General features: G+C 40.5%; 1 protein-coding gene across 10 annotated transcripts in view; it reads right to left on the bottom strand.

Moving 5' to 3' along the window:
* Positions 1-19015, bottom strand: part of USP54 (ubiquitin specific peptidase 54) — a 93818-nt gene that overhangs the window by 43425 nt on the left and 31378 nt on the right. For 7 of the 10 annotated variants that reach the window (XR_009557644.1, XR_009557645.1, XM_060275069.1 and 4 more), the window contains 2 exons: positions 7127-7957; positions 2084-2176 (listed from right to left, as the gene is read on the bottom strand). Coding sequence is in view for 8 of the 10 variants with exons in the window: in XM_060275069.1 (XP_060131052.1) it covers positions 2084-2176; positions 7127-7273 (240 nt within the window). In the remaining 2 variants the exon portion in view is untranslated. The remainder of the gene's footprint in view (positions 1-2083; positions 2177-7126; positions 7958-19015) is intronic. The other 3 variants (XM_035137683.2, XM_035137684.2, XM_035137685.2) reach the window with 1 other exon arrangement.

Below are 19015 nucleotides of genomic sequence, written 5' to 3'. Positions count from 1 at the left end.
CTTAGTCAAATCAACAAGTGTTAATGAAGTCAAGCAAAAATAGTCTTGGGGGGGATTAACCATTAGGAGTTCAAAGCCTCAAAAGAAATAGGTGTTAGAGTGCAAATGAATGGAGCCTCCCTTCCTCTGTAGACAAAGAAGGCTTAGTTCAGGGAAAGGATGTAACCAGGAAGCAGAGAGGAACAGTTAAGGTGGGATGTGCCATGCAGAGCAAGAAAGGCTGCAGAGAAAAGATCCTGATGCTGCGACTATGGAGTAAGCTGGCACGCTTTGGGGTGCTGCTGCTGTGGGCCCCTCCAATTAAAGCTTCAGGTTGCATATACGTGTAACTAAACCATATATCATAAAGACACTATAGCCTCTGTTGTGCCTAATTTTGCAAAGGAAACACAAACCCTGGCTAAGCGCCAAGACCCTTGGGATCATGTGCACCGCTTGATACAGATTTGGGTGGCCTGTAACAATACACCCTTTGACTGAAGGAGAGAATGCCTACTAATCCAGTCATACATACAGGTATGTATCTCGTTCCTTAAAAGAATGTGTGTGTTTATCCTGCTCCATAAATGAGAAGAACGTGTGTAAGTCTGCCTTAATGACATGTGTTTCCGTGTACTGTATGAATGTTAGTGAATGAATGAATGTATGTATGTATGATTACACACAGAACAGGAAAGCTGTGGCTCTCCAGATGCTCCTGGGCTACAACTTCTCAGGGCTGTGGGTTTGAGCCGCACATGGGGCAAGAGTCCCGCATCACAGGGTGTTGTACTAGATGATCCCTGTGGTCACTTCCAACTCTATGATTCTATGAAAACTCCAACCATCTTTGGCCACTGGTCATTCTGGATGGGAATTGGAGTCTAACAACATCTGGAGGGCCACATGCTCCCCAATCCTGGAACAGAGGGAGTGTCTACCCTAACAAGAGGACATTTTGAAAGAACAAGTTGGCAGTGGCGCCAGGAGTCTCGGAAACCAGAACACAGCTTTGGCAATGTAAGTAGATCTGTATAGATGTACATAATTTATTTTGCTTGCTCAATATGGACTTACCTACTAAAATTAGAACAGTACATTTCTTGTCCCTAATGTCAGTCCAAACACTGTGTGTCTCAGCTTTCACCTCAGAAAACACCCGTTCTGCCCAGAAAGTTAATTCTTCCTGCTTTTGTTACATATGAAAAACTTCTAATACAGAAGCTCTAGAAGAATGTACAAATCAATGCTGCATTCTTCTCCACCAACAACAAAACACCCTCTGTCCTACATCCTGGCACTACAATCCCTGGAAGGCAAACAAACTCTTTGTGGCCTGCTTAGTACCACAGACCAATTCCAACCCCCCCCCCCTTTCCCTGAGCAGAGATAAACAAACTCCAAACCAAAGTCATACATTAGATGAATAAAGAAAGCAAGGACTGCGCACAACAGACATCAAAATGAATAATAGATCAGAAAATTGTTCTAGTCTCAAGGCAGCACTTCTGCATCCTACAGTCACTAAGACAGCTGGCCTGAAAGCAGGTAGGAGCCTTGATTCATGCATCACAACCACTCACGGTTGTTTTTCCAAGGCAGAGATTTAAGATTGCAGCTCAGATTATGAAAGCTACAATATTTTGATATGAGCAGGTATGACAGGTTCTGACCGACAACACTCAATGTAGGCGAAAGCATATGAGCAGTAAGACACAAATTAACTCTTGCAGAATGTGAATTTATATTCACATGAATGGGAAAATCACATGGAAAAAATCACAGCAGGGGAATTTCTTGCTGGAGAAACCTGAGTTATAGTCCATAAATTGAAGCACTTCACAAAGTTCTATCTCATGGCTTCACTTCAGTCTGACCAAAGTATATCTTGAAAGTAAAGTGAGGCCTTGAAATACTGCTACAACATTATTATGACTTTTGTTGTTTAAATGGCATTTTGTATGATTGTTTATCTATCAGTCATTAGCTTCTCTGAGCTCCTGACTGGAGGAAGGGCAGGTTAAGAATCTTCAGTGAATGAAGGTGCAGCTAATATGCACTTACTTTTTCATCTAAATCTGAACTGAACTGAAAAATTACTCACTTTGAGAGCACAAAATATACAAGAATCTCCCATACACTTGTGTGTTGTAAGTTGTCGAAAACTACGTCGAAATATATCCAGATGCCAGAGAACCTGTAAAGCAAAGAAGAAAAATGTGATTTTTAATTTATCCATTTCAGAATGTCTTAGATAGAATCTCTGGCTAAAATTAGACAGATAATAAATTCATCAACAGCGTCTAAGTACCTTTGGGATAAATCTAATCTGGAGATTAGCATTTTTTTAACCTTATCTATCTCTATCCCAATGTTTGAGTTAGTATCATAGAATCATAGATTTGTAGAGGTGGAAGGGACCATGTGGGTCATCTAGTCCAACCCCTGCAATGCAGGAATCTTTTGCTCCACATGGGGCTCAAACCCACGATCCTGAGATTGAAAGCCTCATGTTCTACCAATCAATTTGTTCCAGAGAATAAAAATTAAAAGAGTAAAAGATAAAAGGGGGTAAGATCCAGGATTGAAAGAGGTATGCTTTATCAGAATAAACTAGGTAATATGAGTATTCCTAATATATTTCAAACACATTCCTCACTTTATTCAGCCACTTTATTTATATGAGCCTTTTGCCCACTTGTTCTGTCCTCAAGCCTTTTCTAATCTCTTTTAAGCAGGCCACAGTAAGTCATAGGGTTTTTTTAAATTAACCATAGTTTCCCGTTTCATGAGAACGAGGAAACTATGGTTACTGGATTCATAACAAGCTAGGATCATAAACCATGGCTGGAATTTGCTGTAAAATCCTGGTTTCTTCAAAACCTGGTAACCATTGTTTCCCAATTTAGAAGGGAGAAGGGACCGGTGCCTTTTAGTTTCTTTTTAATAAAGACAACTAAGGTGCAATACAATAGAATTGTATAAAATTATGCATGATGTGGGAAAAACAATTAGACCAATTCAGAGAGTATGGATCTACCACTGGCTACTAGTCTTGGCAGCAATGGAGCTGCAGCAAAATACTACACTATATATCCAGCCACTATTAGGAATGTTCTTCTTCATGGTCCCAGCCAGCATGCAACAGGGGACTTGTAGAGCTTTTTGAAGTTGGCACCTCCCCCCCCCCCATCACCCTCTTAAAACCTTCTTCCTCCACCCGGTGCTACAAAGGTGTCTCTCCATCACAGGGTTACGTTCCAAGCCCTGACTGCATAAGTGAAATGTATGTAAGTGGGCAGCACTCTGTTGAGTCCTTGTGGCTCAGAAGGAGACCATCCTGGAGACCAAAGAGGATACCCTATTCAAGATTTGGGGCGGGTCTTGTCATGAGCTGGATGCACAGTGGGGCTTTGTTGAGGCTCTTCAGCTGACATGCAGGAAAAGTACATGTCAAGTGTTAAGTGGGAGGCTGAGCAGCCTCAACAAAGCCCCACTGTGCCTCTGGCTCGTGTGGAGATGCTCTCCAAAGCCCGAAAAGGATGTCCTCTTCAGGCTCTGGGGAGGGTCTCCCCACTAGCCACTTCCGGATTTCCAGCACTACATGTATGCATGGTCACGTACAAGTGGGGAGTTGCCTGTACAGTGGTGCCTCGCTAGACGAATTAATTCGTCCCACAAGTCGCTTTGTATAGCGAAAAATTCATTTTGCGAAGCGGTTCCCATAGGAACACATTGAAGTGCGGTTCCCCATAGGGTGCCTTGCAAGACGGGGGGGGGGGGGGTCATCTTGCGATGCACCCTATGGGACGAAAAAATTCGTCTTGCGAAGCACGCCATAGGAAACTTCGTCTTGTGAGTCTCTCTCCATTGAAATCACAAAACGCTTTCGTTTTGCGAGTTTTTCGTCTTGTGAGGCATTCGTCTAGCGAGGTACCACTGTATATCAGCTATCGGTGTGGGTATATATTTAATTGTGTGTGTGCTTAACGCTCAAGCATGTCAACTTTCCCTCTCTTCCTTCATTTTCTGTTTTTAACTGATACCTTCAACTTCCATGGCTCAACTGCCCTAAACCACAAACCTAATTGCTAGACTCATTGCTAGTCTTAGTCTGCCTGACTTCTTTTTTCCTTTACCGCTTTTTTCTCTCCCCAGATGGAAATGAGAGTTGCCTATAGAAAATAATGAAAAAATCTAGGAATTTAGAGATGTAATTGCCAGCAGCATGTTTTTTCTCCACCTCCAGCCCAGAACAAAGTAGCAGCAAAGGCAGAAGTTAAAACCAGAAGCTTTTCTCCAAACAATTATATGGATTACCCATGTAGAATATTCTTATATTCATACTCACAACATTCCATAGGTCATGGAAGCTCAAGTTTCTTTCGTTTTCTTTTAGTGTACAAACTTATACTTTTTGGTGGCCCCATTTTGTTTCAAAATTGCTAGAAAGTTCACTATCAAACTGATCTTATTTTTAATATCTTTAAATGCTAATTTGGTTGTGTGAAAGTTTAATAATAATGCAATGTATTAAAGCCTGGACAATGTCTTCTTCATCTTCTTTTAATTATAAAGCTTTAGTTATTGTTTGGATCTGAATTTCTTTACCAAGATAGTCAAATGTTTAAAGGCTCAATAAATTCTTTTTTTTATATTAAAGCATCCCATAATATTGGATCTGGGGAGCAGTTCAAATTAGGGTAGTCATATTGTATTTTATATAGGCTCCCATTATCTACAGCAAGGGATGATCCTAAAAAAATAAGAGATGGCTCTTAAAATAATAACTTTAATAAACTAATTTTATGAACATGCACAGGATGCTCCATTATACCAAGTCACAATTACTGGTCCATTTAGCTCAGTATTGTCTACACTGATTGGCAATGGATCTCCGCGGTTTCTGATTGGCATCTCTAGATAGGACTAGTAAAGACGCCGAAGATTGAACTTGGAACCTTCACGCAAGGCAGTTATGCTCTAAAATTGAGCTACAGGCCCTTCATAGCATCTAACCAATTAAGGGCTTTTATCATTTCACTGACTAAGTAGAAGATTAAAGTTCTCTCTGCAGTTTATAACATAATAATGGTTCTATATTTTGGATATGACCAAATTCTAGGTCTGGTATAAATTCTAACTACTAAAGTGTAGTTTATCTCCTCTTCACTGCCAGCTTACTGTTAGAAATAATTTTCATATTTAAAAGATAGAAAACCTAAGTATAACTAAAGTGGTACCTCGGTTTAAGTACACAATTGGTTCCGGAATTCTATACATAACCTGAAGCGTACTTAACCTGAAGCAAACTTTCCCACTGAAAGTAATGGAAAGTGGATTAATCCGTTCCAGGCAGACCGCGGAGTACTTAAACTGAAGCGTACTTAACCTGAAGCGAACTTTCCCATTAAAAGTAATGGAAAGTGGATTAATCTGTTCCAGACGGGTCCACAGAGTACTCAACCTGAAGCGTACTTAACCCGAAGTATGGGTGTAATTGCTTCTGGAAGTCCGTACTTAACCTGAAGCGTGCTTAACCTGAAGCGAACTTTCCCATCGAAAGTAATGGAAAGTGGATTAATCCGTTCCAGATGGGTCTGCGGAGTACTTAAACTGAAAGTACTCAAACCAAAGCGTACTTAAACCGAGGTATGACTGTATTTAAAAATGTAGCTTGATGTCCCGGATGTTTGCATATAAAGCAACAGAAGTACAATGAGTACCTCTTAATATGAGACAGTAAACTAACACTTCCTCTTCTAGCTTTTCCTCTGGTCTACTGATCAAGGACCATGGGCATAGGCCAGTGGGCTGGGGGGGGGGCAGTTCCCCCCATCAAGTAAATAAATAAAAATACTTAATTGACCATTTCTGTCGCAGATAGATCAGTTCTCTCTCTCCCCCCCCCCCAACATAAATCCTAGCTGTGCCCATGTCAAGGACCTAGTTTTAAATAGGGTTGACATATTTTCCAGGTCCACTACTAAATAAAGTTTTTTCAGTCTCAAAGTGGCAACCATGCAAAAAAGAGGAATTGGCTGCCTCAATAAAAATAAGCAGATACATGTTCAGCTTCAGAGGAACTCCATTTAACACACGAGCTAGACACAGATATACCCCAAAACCCTGCGGTTTTGCTATCAATGTGATTTAGTGAGCCATCATGTGTATCCACAACACTGCCTGGAACTACTTGCTCAACAGTTTTCCATGCCTCTCTCAGTAAGGGAAAATCAAAAGTGATATGCCACTAATAACAACAATCACACCTGAACAAGAATATTTATGCGTATTTCTGACTCCAATCAAAAAGAATATGACTTGCTCTCATAAAACTTAGTAATTCTATCGGTTACCCTGTACTAGTACCAACGATCTCTGGTGTAAACAAAATCAGATGTATGTCTATCCTAGCTTTATTACCAAAGTTTCATAGTCCTGAGCAATTAGATCAAATGCTTTAGGAAATCTTTTCATAAAATTAGAATAACTGGTACCACTTAAACTTATTCTAAACATACTGTGTAATTAATCCAAAGGACTATTATAAATAATTGTCACAAGCTAATGGGGCATTTCCTGACATTATTACATTCCAACTAACGCTTGCTTAAAAAAATTATTATTATTACACAATTTATATATTATGCACCCTACATCAGCAGGCCCTTGGGAGGGTTACAACAATTTCAAAATTCAGAATTAAAAGCAGTGAAAACATACTACATTTACAAGAACAGGGTGTGCCCAGGCACAACTTTCACATGGGAGCCGATTTGAAAAGCCTACATGAAGATTGTGCAATAGGGTCTCACCTCAACCCAGTGTCAGATCCAAACCACTGCTGACAGCCTTGCAATTGTATGTGATTTCGAAGTAACATTTGTTACCACTCTGAAATACCTTTTAACCTCATAAAATAATTAAATGAATTCATACAAATCCAAGACAAGAAACAATAATTGTACCAGTGACTGGTCCCTGAATTAAGAGGAAATAAATTCATAGAAGGGTTTGATAGTTTTTACGTTGTTGCTTTGCTGTTTAGATGTTCTCACAGAAGCACCATAATCCATAGCACAAAAAATAAGGGAAAACTATGTATAAAAGATATAAAAGACACACATTCTTTTAGATTTCTTACCTGTAATGCACTATTCAAGAAACAGCTGTTCTGTCCAGGCTCATTGCTGAGACCTTTACTAGGTGCTATAGATGTTGTATTACGTGGAGTGAACATTCCTTGCACAGTGCCCCGTCCCACCGAAAAATAATTCCTCTTCCAAGACATCTTTCACACTTCAGACTTTATCATATGGAAGGTTTTATACCTGCATGTTATGTACACGAAGTCTTTTCCTTGATTCAAAATCAGAAGTAGCTTGTATAACACTAAAACTAAATTCTATCTCCAGATTTCTCATTTGTATTGCATCAAGGTTTAGTAAACCATAATTTTCTTCAAATGCTGCTAATTTTGCTATATAAAACTACAGTACATGTAGAGAAACACCTGTCATAATAGCTGAAAAGAGGAAGGCAAACTAAAAGCAGTCATGGTCTTTCAAGTAGCATTGTGATTATGTGTCATCCTTTAGTATAACAATAATAATAATTCAGGTAACACTTTGCAAATAATAAAATTGCAAGTGTTCAAAATGGATACAAAACAAGAAAAAACAAAAACAACTTCCCTTTCTTTTTAAATCTTCTCAGACTGATGAGCCAAATCCAACAGAGAAAAGATCCAGTAAAGAAAAAGCAATCCCCTCACTTCTTCTTGTCAGTAGTTTCTTGCTGGAATACTGATTCAGGCCAACTGGCTTTTTAGAAGCTGAGCAAAGGAGAGATTCAAAAATAATGCCCTTTAATCCGAGCAAAAAAAGGTCTTCTCTTCCTGAAGTTCTTTTAACGTCCTGCGTAGAACTTGAGCAGTTTCTTCTAATGTTCCTTCTCTTGCAAATGGAATGCCTAGCTGTGCCAGAGAGAGAGAGAGAGAGAGGAGAGAGAGAGAAAAATAATCAAAGGCTTGCATCACTTAATTACTCACTTGGTTTTGTTCTCTTCTGCCAAGATTAGCATTGCCTCACCTCCTACCAGAAACTCGGGACCAGACTCAAAACAAAGCAAAACAAAATCCCAACCAAAATCTAACCATTGTAGCTAAGAAGCATCACCACGGTCAGGTTTACAGATACTTCTATAACAGACAACTTGCATATTTTAAGACGTTACACATAGCTTTATATGATAATGCTATAGCAGGCATAGGCAAACTACGGCCCTCCAGATGTTTTGAGACTACAATTCCCATCATCCCTGACCACTGGTCCTGTTAGCTAGGGATGATGGGAATTGTAGTTCCAAAACATCTGGAAGGCCAGAGTTTGCCTATGCCTGGGCTATAGTATCTCTTGCTACACACATGCTCAGAGAAATCTCAAAGTAGCCATTTACCTAGCTCTATCCTTGATAAAGGGACCCAGGTGGTGCTGTGGGTTAAACCACTGAGCCTAGGGCTTGCTGATCAGAAGGTCGGCGGTTCGAATCCCTGTGACGGGGTGAGCTCCCGTTGCTCGGCCCAGCTCCTGCCAACCTAGCAGTTCGAAAGCACATCAAAATGCAAGTAGATAAATAGGAACTGCTACAGCGGGAAGGTAAACAGTGTTTCCGTGTGCTGCTCTAGTTCGCCAGAAGTGGCTTTGTCATGCTGGCCACATGACCTGGAAGCTATACGCCGGCTCCCTCGGCCAATAATGCGAGATGAGCGCACAACCCCAGAGTCGGTCATGACTGGACCTAATGGTCAGGGGTCCCTTTACCTTTATCCTTGATAAATAGTTACAAATGACAGTTTTCTATTCAGTATTATAGATATGGTTCCTAAATCACTGTTGAACATGGAAGAGATGGAAGACAGAAAATTCAGTTCATTATGATGATTAAGATTCTTTCAAAGGTTTGTTTTTTTATTACCCAGTGTCGCTTGTTACCTAGATGTTTTTAATTCAGGCAGCACATTCTTTCAGATGTGCAAAAAAATCAACAAACAAAAGCGAAAAAACCATGAATAAAATAATCTGTTTGTGGAACTAAACGTTGGAGGTGGAGAGAGAGGAGAGAAAACTTCCTCCATGTTAAGGAATTCTAAGTTCAAGCAGGATGAACACTTGGGATATCAGCTTGTATAGGGTTATACCGCAGCAGAGAAGACAAGCTATGGAACAACCTACATCTGTTTACCACTATTGTCTTGTGTCTTGGCTTACACATGGGAGTGAGCATCTGAACTACACACTAAGAGGAGAGTTCTACTATAGACTTTCTTGCTGTTCACATGGATGTGTGTATGTTAAAAAGCCTTTTGCCAATGCCTCACTTTCTGTTGGTACAGGATAAAGTGTTGGTAGAACAAAATGGTGTGTCCATTATTTTTTCAGATGGGGGCTATTGTTGGGGGCCAAATGAAAAGCATTTGGAGACTGCCTTTGCTTCCCAGACCTCCGTTATATACCATGTTTCTTATTAGAATATAATGAACACAGTCCAGAAAAAAAATACAAATATGTGTTCCAATGTGAGCTTCAGTCATCTTCTATTGGGTATGTTGCACTTTCATTTCATTATCTGAAGATCAGATTCCATAAAATATTAATTAAGTCTCCACATCCCTATGAAGTAGCATAATTCAGATTTTGCAGAAGAATTATTCCTTTAGCGCCCTAACTATTCATCTATGCTCCTTTAGGGGATGCAAGTACAAAGAAAAAGAACAAACCAGTTCTCCAACATTCCTAAACACTGAAAAATATCCAAGACCTATTCCAATGCCAGCCCCAGTCTTTGCTCAAGACTCAAAAGCCAATCCAGAAGCACTTAATGCAATGAATTCAGTGACAACTACTCATTTATATAGCCTTATAGCAACCTAAGGCCCGGGGGCCAGATGCGGCCCAATCACCTTCTCAATCCAGCCCGCGGATGGTCCGGGAAGCAGCGTTTTTACATGAGTAGGATGTGTGCTTTTATTTAAAATGCATCTCTGGGTTATTTGTGGGGCATAGGAATTCGTTCATATTTTTTTTCAAAATATAGTCCAGCCCACCACATGGTCTGAGGGACGGTGGACCAGTCCACAGCTGAAAAGGGTTGCTGACCCTTGCCTTAAAAATATAGCCACATTATCTATAACTATGCTAAAAGAGAGAAAAACCTATATCAATGATGCACATAAGTAGATATTATAATTAGAAAATAAAAGAGCAGGCAACGTTCATTCCATTCCCACCTTTTATACTTTATTTCACAAGACTGTCATATTGTGCACTTGAGAGACACAGAGCAAAGGTAAAAGTGTGAAGTTAAATTATTCAGTCTTTTTACTATATGAATTAATTTTTTGTGGAAAAAGAAAAAAAAGAGGATTACATTGTGGATTCCAAACTAATTATTTCAGTTTGATAGAAGCAAAACAAATTCCTTTATTGAAAAGTATCAGCTATAAGAGCAGTAGAACTCTTTCTCTCTCTCTCTCTCTCTCTCTCTCAGATTATGACTTCGCCTTAGAGGTAAATATTTATAATTTACGCCAAGTCAGAGTACCTAATTTTGCAAAAATAAAAACGCCCCCCCCCAATGTCTACTGCCATATTCCATTCTATGTTTCAGAGGGTCTTCTCAATCTTTTAGAACATCTTTTTGAAAGTGTATGTGTACAGAAATCCATTCTCACTTTCACCTATATGAAGCTACTCCACATGTAAATCAAATTTTGGGGGGCATTAGTGAATAAAAGGATTATTGAATACTGTATCAATCAGTAAATTAAAAATCTAAGTAAAAGAACACTGATCTAAACTGAAGTCAGAAATGAGAGATGAAAGTAAACAAGTTCCTTAAATCACATCTCTCAGAAGGAAGATGTCTGTATCTGGGGCATCAGTGAGTACTTATCCTAGTACAGTCATACCTTGGGTTGCGAATGCTGTGAGATTTCAGGTTGTGCTCCACATTTTCAGGTTGCGCTCTGCGCCGAACCCAGAAGTACCGGAACGGGTTAGTTCCAGGTTTCAGCGCTCGTGCATGCGCAGAAACACAAAATGACGTCATGCGCAGAAGCACCGAATTGTGTCCCACATGCTCGCAGATGCGGCACCGCGGGTTACAAACGCGCCTCCTGCAAGGATCACGTTCACAACCCTAGAGTCACTAGGCAAGTCAATTTTAAAAAAATTAAATGGTGCCTTAAGCACCCAAGATTTACCGCTGAGACAATAATGAATTGCTAACTGCTACCACTTGCTGAGCAGTAAGATTCAAAATATTTTGAGAAGCAATCTTCTGACAAGGGTACTGAGTCACCTTTCTGCCAGCTTCTCAAATCTCTTCCCACTCAGTTTCCTAGAAGTTACACACCTCTGCAGTAGTATGGCTGAGCGAGGCCAAGGCAATATGTGGGGAAAGATATAACGGTTTAGACTCTAGCCAGATCAGATTACTTCAACAAAAAAGGATGTTTCTCAATCAGAGCACAAAGAATATAATGTTACAGGTCTTCTTAAAAAAAAACCAACAACCAACAAACAAAAGTTTCTAAACTTGTCTTATCTGGCACCTTTCCTATGTGGTTCCTTTCTTATGTGGTACAGAAGACCCATTGAAACAGAAATTAAAAATATCTTGTTCTGTCCTATTAGCACAACACAAACAAGCTCCTGTTCAAAGCCCAGTGCAACTGAGGGATAAACCCTACCCCTTTTTCTAAACCTGCAATCAGGATGGGGAGCCAGGAGTTGTTTTGGCACTTGGTTGGTGAGGTGCTCCAAGCTTTCTTGGATATTTATAACTGGGTTAGATAATTTAACAATGATTTCATAAACAACAAAGTGACCCAGTTAATATGTACCAGGTTAAGTCTATGAAACAAGGGTAGGATTTAGCCAGCCAATTATCAGATGATGCATGTAGGCATTTAATCTTTCACTGTGGAAATTAACATTAATGTTCTTTTAAGAACCCATCTACTATGTACTGCTGCCTAGTGACAACATAGCAAATGGAAAAAGCTAGACAGTTTTGTTCTCCATCTCTCATAATGTGCTTGTTTGGCATTTCACTTGCTTGTAACATGATAACAGGATGCCACTTTTGCTGTTGTGGTGCATAACCAGAGTGAGGCACTTTTCAATCAGGAACATGGTGCAAGAGTACTTTAAAAGGGCACCTACCAAGCAATGGCACATAGGGGGGGGGGCAACACTTAGCAGTGCAATCCTAATTACTAACAACTCAGAAGGAAGTCCTATTAAATTCAATGGGGCTAAGGAACTCACACCGAGAAATCATGTGATAATCTAGCTCTCCTTTCATTTAAATTTTATATATGTGGGTAAAGGTAAAGGTAAAGGAACCCCTGACCATTACGTTGAGTTGTGACCGACTCTGGGGTTGCGGCGCTCATTTCGCATTACTGGCCGAGGGAGCCGGCGTACACCTTCCAGGTCATGTGGCCAGCATGACAAAGCCGCTTCTGGCGAACCAGAGCAGCACATGGAAATGTCGTTTACCTTCCCGCTGTAACGGTACCTATTTATCTACTTGCACTTTGACGTGCTTTCGAACTGCTATGTTGGCAGAAGCTGGGACTGAGCAACGGGAGCTCACCCCATCGCAGGGATTCGAACCGCCAACCTTCTGATTGGCAAGCCCTAGGCTCAGTGGTTTAACCCACAGCGCCACCTGTGTCCCCTATATATGTGGGTGGGTACAAATGGCCATTTTTATGTCATGTAGTAAAGTATTCCTTATTGCTTGGATGCCTGATATGGACTAACTCAGATGAGCATTTGTCTAATGGCTTGTTTCTGTTAGATTTTCCCTTGCAAATATAAATTTTAAAAGCCACATTTGAATTTGATAAAATCACTCTTGATTAGGGTTCATTCACACTCTCATGGGAAACAGTAGCGAACCCTGTCCAAAAAAATGATGAGAATATGGCAAGACTCAAGACCAGAGGCATGGAAGCCAAAGCAGTGTTGTTTCCTGTGGAAGAAAGCAACACTAACTGGACAGCTGCTACAACAAACAATACAACAAACAATTTTCTGCTGTGTTTGGAACAGCAATCGACAAGTGGTATGACAAGGAAGAGGAAAATTGGGGAGAGCGCTTGAAGGCAGAATTCTGGGACTATAGCCTTAGGAAAGCATATTAAGCCAGAGATGAGGAACCTGTTTCCCTTTAGAGGTTGTTAGACTCTAGCTTCCATCAGCCCCTGCCAAGATTGACAATGGTGAGGGAGAATGGGAGTAGAACCCAACATCAGGAGGTTACAGGCTCCACAACCTGCATCAAGCCAAGGGGTCCCCAAATGGACCCACCAGTTTATGCTAGTACGGTAAGTGCATTTTTATTATTATAACAATATACAACAGAAATACCAGTACAGACATAAAAATAATGAAAAAGAATGAAGTCTGTTCTTGTTCTTACTGCAGGGTGCATTGTGGAGAGCTATCATGTCAATATCATGTTCATGGAATCTATGTCCCCAAAGATACGGACAATTCATCCCAGAGGTGTAGATGGAAACTTGGACACACTTTATTGTTCCAAAGTTTAATATACTTATAATGAGCAGGTCTTGCATTATCCAATGTACTGGTATAAGAAATAAATGCTAGTGCTATGTTGCTAAAAGCAATTGGGGGTGGGTTGTAATAATGTGCCCACATAACTTACAATTTGAACTAATGTTTCCCAAATTCTCTCTTGCAATATTATAAATGAATCCAATGCCCCAGCATGAGACAGCATCATGAGGAAAATGTTAATTATCTAGTAAACAAAACATGTTTTGAAAAATATTGTATGTTTTAAGAAGCAGAACAGATGTATGTCAAACAACATGACATAAACAAATCTGTGCAGTTTTGTACAGTATCCTCATGCTAGATGAAGCTACAAATGCAGCACTTCATTTTAGTTTTTGTAGGCAATCAATAAAAAACATCTAGTTTCAATTACTTTAAAAAATAAGACTCAATGTGATTAAAACCTATAATTTAAATTAAATAAATAATCAGTTAAATTTTAAGGTTCCATTTGTTTCCTTGCAGAAAGCTCTTAAGGAGGTCTTAATAATTTAATGACATTAAGGAAAGAGCTAGTCTTTCATTCAACTGCATTAAAATTCATTCTCTGAGAAATCTGTAAAAAATATTCTATCTATTGGGCCCTTGGGCAAGAAGCTACCAATAGATGGCCCCATCCATCCCCCTTTAGATTCAGAAGTAGGAGCAGCAGATGACTGCTAAAGGGATGGACAAGAAATTGGGAAACCTGCTGGATTCAATGTTGTGATTTTCCCAATCATCCGGGGCTACAAACCAGTATGAAAAGTTCTGCTGCACAGCATACTTTAGACCAGGCTTCCTCAACCTCGGCCCTCCAGCTGTTTTTGGCCTACAACTCCCATGATCCCTAGCTAGCAGGACCAGTGGTCAGGGATGATGGGAATTGTAGTCCAAAACATCTGGAGGGCAGAGGTTGAGGAAGTCTGCTTTAGACACAATGCAGGAACAGGATCACTTTTCTATCCAGATTGCTTTAAAACTGCCAGGTTCATTCTGGGTTCTCTACTTCCTGTGCTCTAGCTATTGTTTCGCTTGCTTAATTTCCACCAGCTGTGCAGTAAACCACAGTCCCAGAGAGAATACTTGTGCCACTTGACTAGGTCAATTCAGTATCTTTAAACTTCTTGAGCAAGAGAGCTTGCCAGGCAGCTGGAAACTCCAATGGGAGTTTGGAATCCTCCTGAATGCAGCCAGCCTCTGGGGGAGATAAATTTTAGCTGGCCCTCTTATCTTTGCAAATGTTTTTTCCATTCCTAAGAGTTCCATTCCAACCCACTGTTACAACTATCCATCACAAAAGATTTGTGATTGGTGTCTTCCACTCACAAACTGTCCCTTTTCTTGACTGCTACAGAACTCCATATTGATATATTACCAGCAACTTACATAGGGCAAGAAACACAGTGGGACATCCCATGGCTGTCACAGTAGCCACAAGCAACCATAGTAGGGATGTTGAAATCTCATCCAGGACTAACACCCAGGGCATTTCCAACACTGGGTCCAGGACCATTTCTGTGAGCTCAACTACAGAATCTGTTAGGCAGTCAGGAGAGCAGACAAACAGAAATCCCTATTCTGTCCCAAGAACACTAGATATATAGAGACAGTAAAGCTGCTCTGCTATACTAAGTACTTGATAAGTGAGAAGATATCCTTGTGGACCATGTCTATTCCAGCTCCCTGCCCAACCTCCATATGCTGATACTGTACATTATTCACTAGATTACAGTAGTACCTCTGGTTAAGAACTTAATTCATTCTGGAGGTCTGTTCTTAACCTGAGGTAGCACTTTAGCTAATGGGGCCTTCCGCTGCTGCTGCTGCCGCCGCGGGATTTCTGTTCTCATCCTGAAGCAAAGTTCTTAACCTGAGATACTACTTCCGGGTTAGCGGAGTCTGTAACCTGAAGCGTCTGTAACCTGAGGTACCAGTGTACTGTTTTTCCTTCACAGAGCTCAATGTGTGGTTTCTCTGCCCAATTTATCCTTACAACAACCCTGTGAGGTAGGTAAGGCTGTGAGATGGTGACTGGCCCAAGGTCACGTTTTGAGCAATATAGACGAATGGGAATTTGAACCTGGGTCTCCTGGATCCTAGTTGGATACTCCAACCACCATACAAGCCAACTCTCAGTAGCATATGACTTTCTTTAGGATCTAATCCTGCAAGATGTATGTTTTATGGGAGAGAAAGGACACAATATTAACTTGAATGAATCATACAGAGAGTGGGTAGATAACAAGGTACCAAGGATTCCACGGTTTAGAATAAAGACCAAAAGCAGGGACAGACACTATTGGGTTAGATCTTATTCTCTAACTGGTTAGCCTAACCTCCCTGAACAGCTAAATGGCCACCGGGACATTGCTGCTGCTGTGAGTGTGGAAGGAAGACTGCTCCCCACTGCAAGGCCCATTTCCACCTGGCCTAGGGTGCAGGACCCACACTTACTCTGAGCATGTCAAAAATGTTTTGAAATGTTTTGAAATGTTTAAAATACTTGTTAATCTATGGGGTTTAAAATGTTGTTTTTGCACTTTGGACATTTGTCAGGGCTGGGGATTAGTTTAGTTTTAGTATAAATGTAATTCTCCATTATTTCAATTAGTATTGTCTTGTAGGTTTTCTGTATAGTTTTATTTTGTTTAAAGGGGAGAGGGTATGAGTCAGGGGTTGCAGAGATTGTGTAAATGAACTTAGTGCTTAGCTTATATTTTTAGTTGCTATTTTGTTAATGTTTTTAATATCATTTTATAGATTCTAAACGCCACATTCATTTGTTAATCACACGACTTGCCGTAATTATGAGGTTTAATTTACTTTTTAGTTGCTGTTTTGCTAATTTTTTTAAAAAATGCAACTGTTTTATTGATAATTTGTTAATTATTTTATATGATGTATGCTGTATTCACAATGTGCTATTATGTTTTATTTTGTTATGGTTATTTATTGGTTGTAAGCCGCTTTGAGATTCATTTGAATGAAAAGCGGCATAAAAATACAATCAATTGATCAATCAATCAGTGTGATACGTCCCACACCCCTAGCACAACCAGTTGTGGCTGCAGTCCACAAATGGCTGTGCTGGAGTGTGGTGGAGTCTCCTTCTTTGGAGGTCTTTAAGCGGAGGCTTGACGGCCATATGTCAGGAAAGCTTTGATGGTGTTTCCTGCTCGGCAGGGAGTTGGACTGAATGGCCCTTGTGGTCTCTTCCAACTCTATGATTCTATTCTATGATCCTTGTCATGCCCCCTCAGTCCTCTGGCCAGGAGTTACACCCACAAAGTCTGTTTGCTCACACACCCAAAATGAACTGTGCCAGTTAAAGACTATATGCTAAGTGAGTTTTGTAGATTTCCAACAAATCCCTTTGCCTTATAATCCATATATGTGACTTGACACACACCAAGTAGCTTGGCTCATTTTGTTGTGTTATCTGTTCTGCAGAGAAATTCTTCCCTGCTTTCTTGAAAAGTTGTAGTCTGGATTGCACAATGATCTAGGGGAACTTGCATTCACAGCATTGCTTGTTGCACAGAACTTGTACGTACATGCAACAGGTGTACTGCTCAGATGAGTAGAGCATTTTCTACAAGCCCTGCCCCTAGCCATGAGAAGTTTCAACCCTAAGGCCCCATCCAGGTGCCATAATGTTTTATGTCAAGAGCTGTCAACACTACTCACTTTCCCATGGGACAGTCAACTTATTTTTTTTTCACACCAATCTCAGTAAAAAGAGTATGTGCACACACCCCTAGAATAACCTATCAGTTTATATGAGAAGCAGGCTTATAAAAATGGGAGTGTGCTATTAAGAGTAATTCAAAGGATGTATGATCTTGAAATCTAGTAAATGTCTGTGGGTTGGTGTTTGTTTTATATCTTGTCTAATGCGACACTGGGAGATGTGGAAAGCATGAAACACAGTATTGCAAATGGTCACTACCTATGAAATGGTCATACAGTGGAACCTCGGTTTATGAACACCTCGGTTTATGAACACCGCAGACCCATCTGGAACGGATTAATTCATTTTCCATTACTTTCAATAGGAAAGTTCGCTTCAGTTTATAAACGCTTCAGTTTATGAACAGACTTCCGGAACCAATTACACCCATGCTTCAGTTTATGAACGCTTCAGTTTAAGTACTCCACGGACCCATCTGGAACGGATTAATCCACTTTCCATTATTTTCAATGGGAAAGTTCGCTTCAGTTTATGAACGCTTCAGTTTAAGTACTCTGCGGACCGTCTGGAACGGATTAATCCACTTTCCATTACTTTCAATGGGAAAGTTCGCTTCAGTTTATGAACGCTTCAGTTTATGAACAGACTTCCGGAACCAATTGTGTTCATAAACCGAGGTACCACTGTACAATGAGAAATAACACTCAAATTCAGATTAGTACAGGCAAAACGGACAAAGCAGGATAAAGGCAACAGAGACCACAGCACTCCTGTGAATCCTTTTGAGCAATTTTCTGCTTTTAGAAGTTTAATCAAACATCTAACTAAAGTCAGGCAATTTTGAAGAGACAGTACGGGCTTAAAAGGCACTTTAGCTCACATAAGCAGCTGCAGGGGCATCACAAGCCCTCAACATGCTTCAGTTTTCCTGACAAGCAGGTATGAATTCTTCTCTAATTACTCCTACTTGTAAAATATTTGTTCCTCTGATGCCATGGAGAGTGCAGTGACTGACTGAATACTTCCTCCCTAGGAAGGGGATCTGAGGAAAACTCTGGGGCAGCCTCAAATTACTACACTGAACACATCTGATTCTCCTGGTAGGGAATCTGTTTCAATACACAAAGAGCACTCGAATAATATAGAACAGGGGTGTCCAACAGGTCGATCGCGATGTACTGGTAGATCCCTGGGAGATTTTGGTAGATCATGGTCGATCGCTGTGTTCCTTTCCTTAGCATAGGTAAAATAGAATCCGGCCCCGTCGCGTCGCTCTGCCCTCCATTGTTGCATAATGTGCAGAACAGAAGACAGCTTACTCAGTGACCTGTTGATGAGTGGCTGTTACCCTTTCTTCCTTGAAGTTAGGCTGGAATTCTGTAAAATTGGGGCTTTCCTTCTTAAAAAAAAAGCTCAACAACTTTGACCTACAGCCCCCAGTTTTTAATTCTGTGAGTAGATCGCAGTCTCTTGGGAGTTGGCCACCCCTGGTATAGAAGTTAAGTATTTGCTACTGAATAACCAGGCAAAAGAGCATGCATGGTCTCTTTAATTCAAACAGAAGCTCAAGCTATGCTTAAGCCCTGGAAATACGACAAGAACATGGAGCATTCTCACACAAGCTATCCATTTTACCTCATCCCTGCTATGAGAAAGGAAGAAAGGAGGAAGAAGAAAAGGAGAGGGGGAGAGGTCAGAAAAGTAT

Source organism: Zootoca vivipara, chromosome 5 (genome assembly GCF_963506605.1).
Source record: "Zootoca vivipara chromosome 5, rZooViv1.1, whole genome shotgun sequence".
Classification (NCBI taxonomy): Eukaryota; Metazoa; Chordata; class Lepidosauria; order Squamata; family Lacertidae; genus Zootoca; species Zootoca vivipara.
Note: the sequence above shows the minus strand (reverse complement) of the source record. Positions and strands in the feature narration are given on the sequence as shown.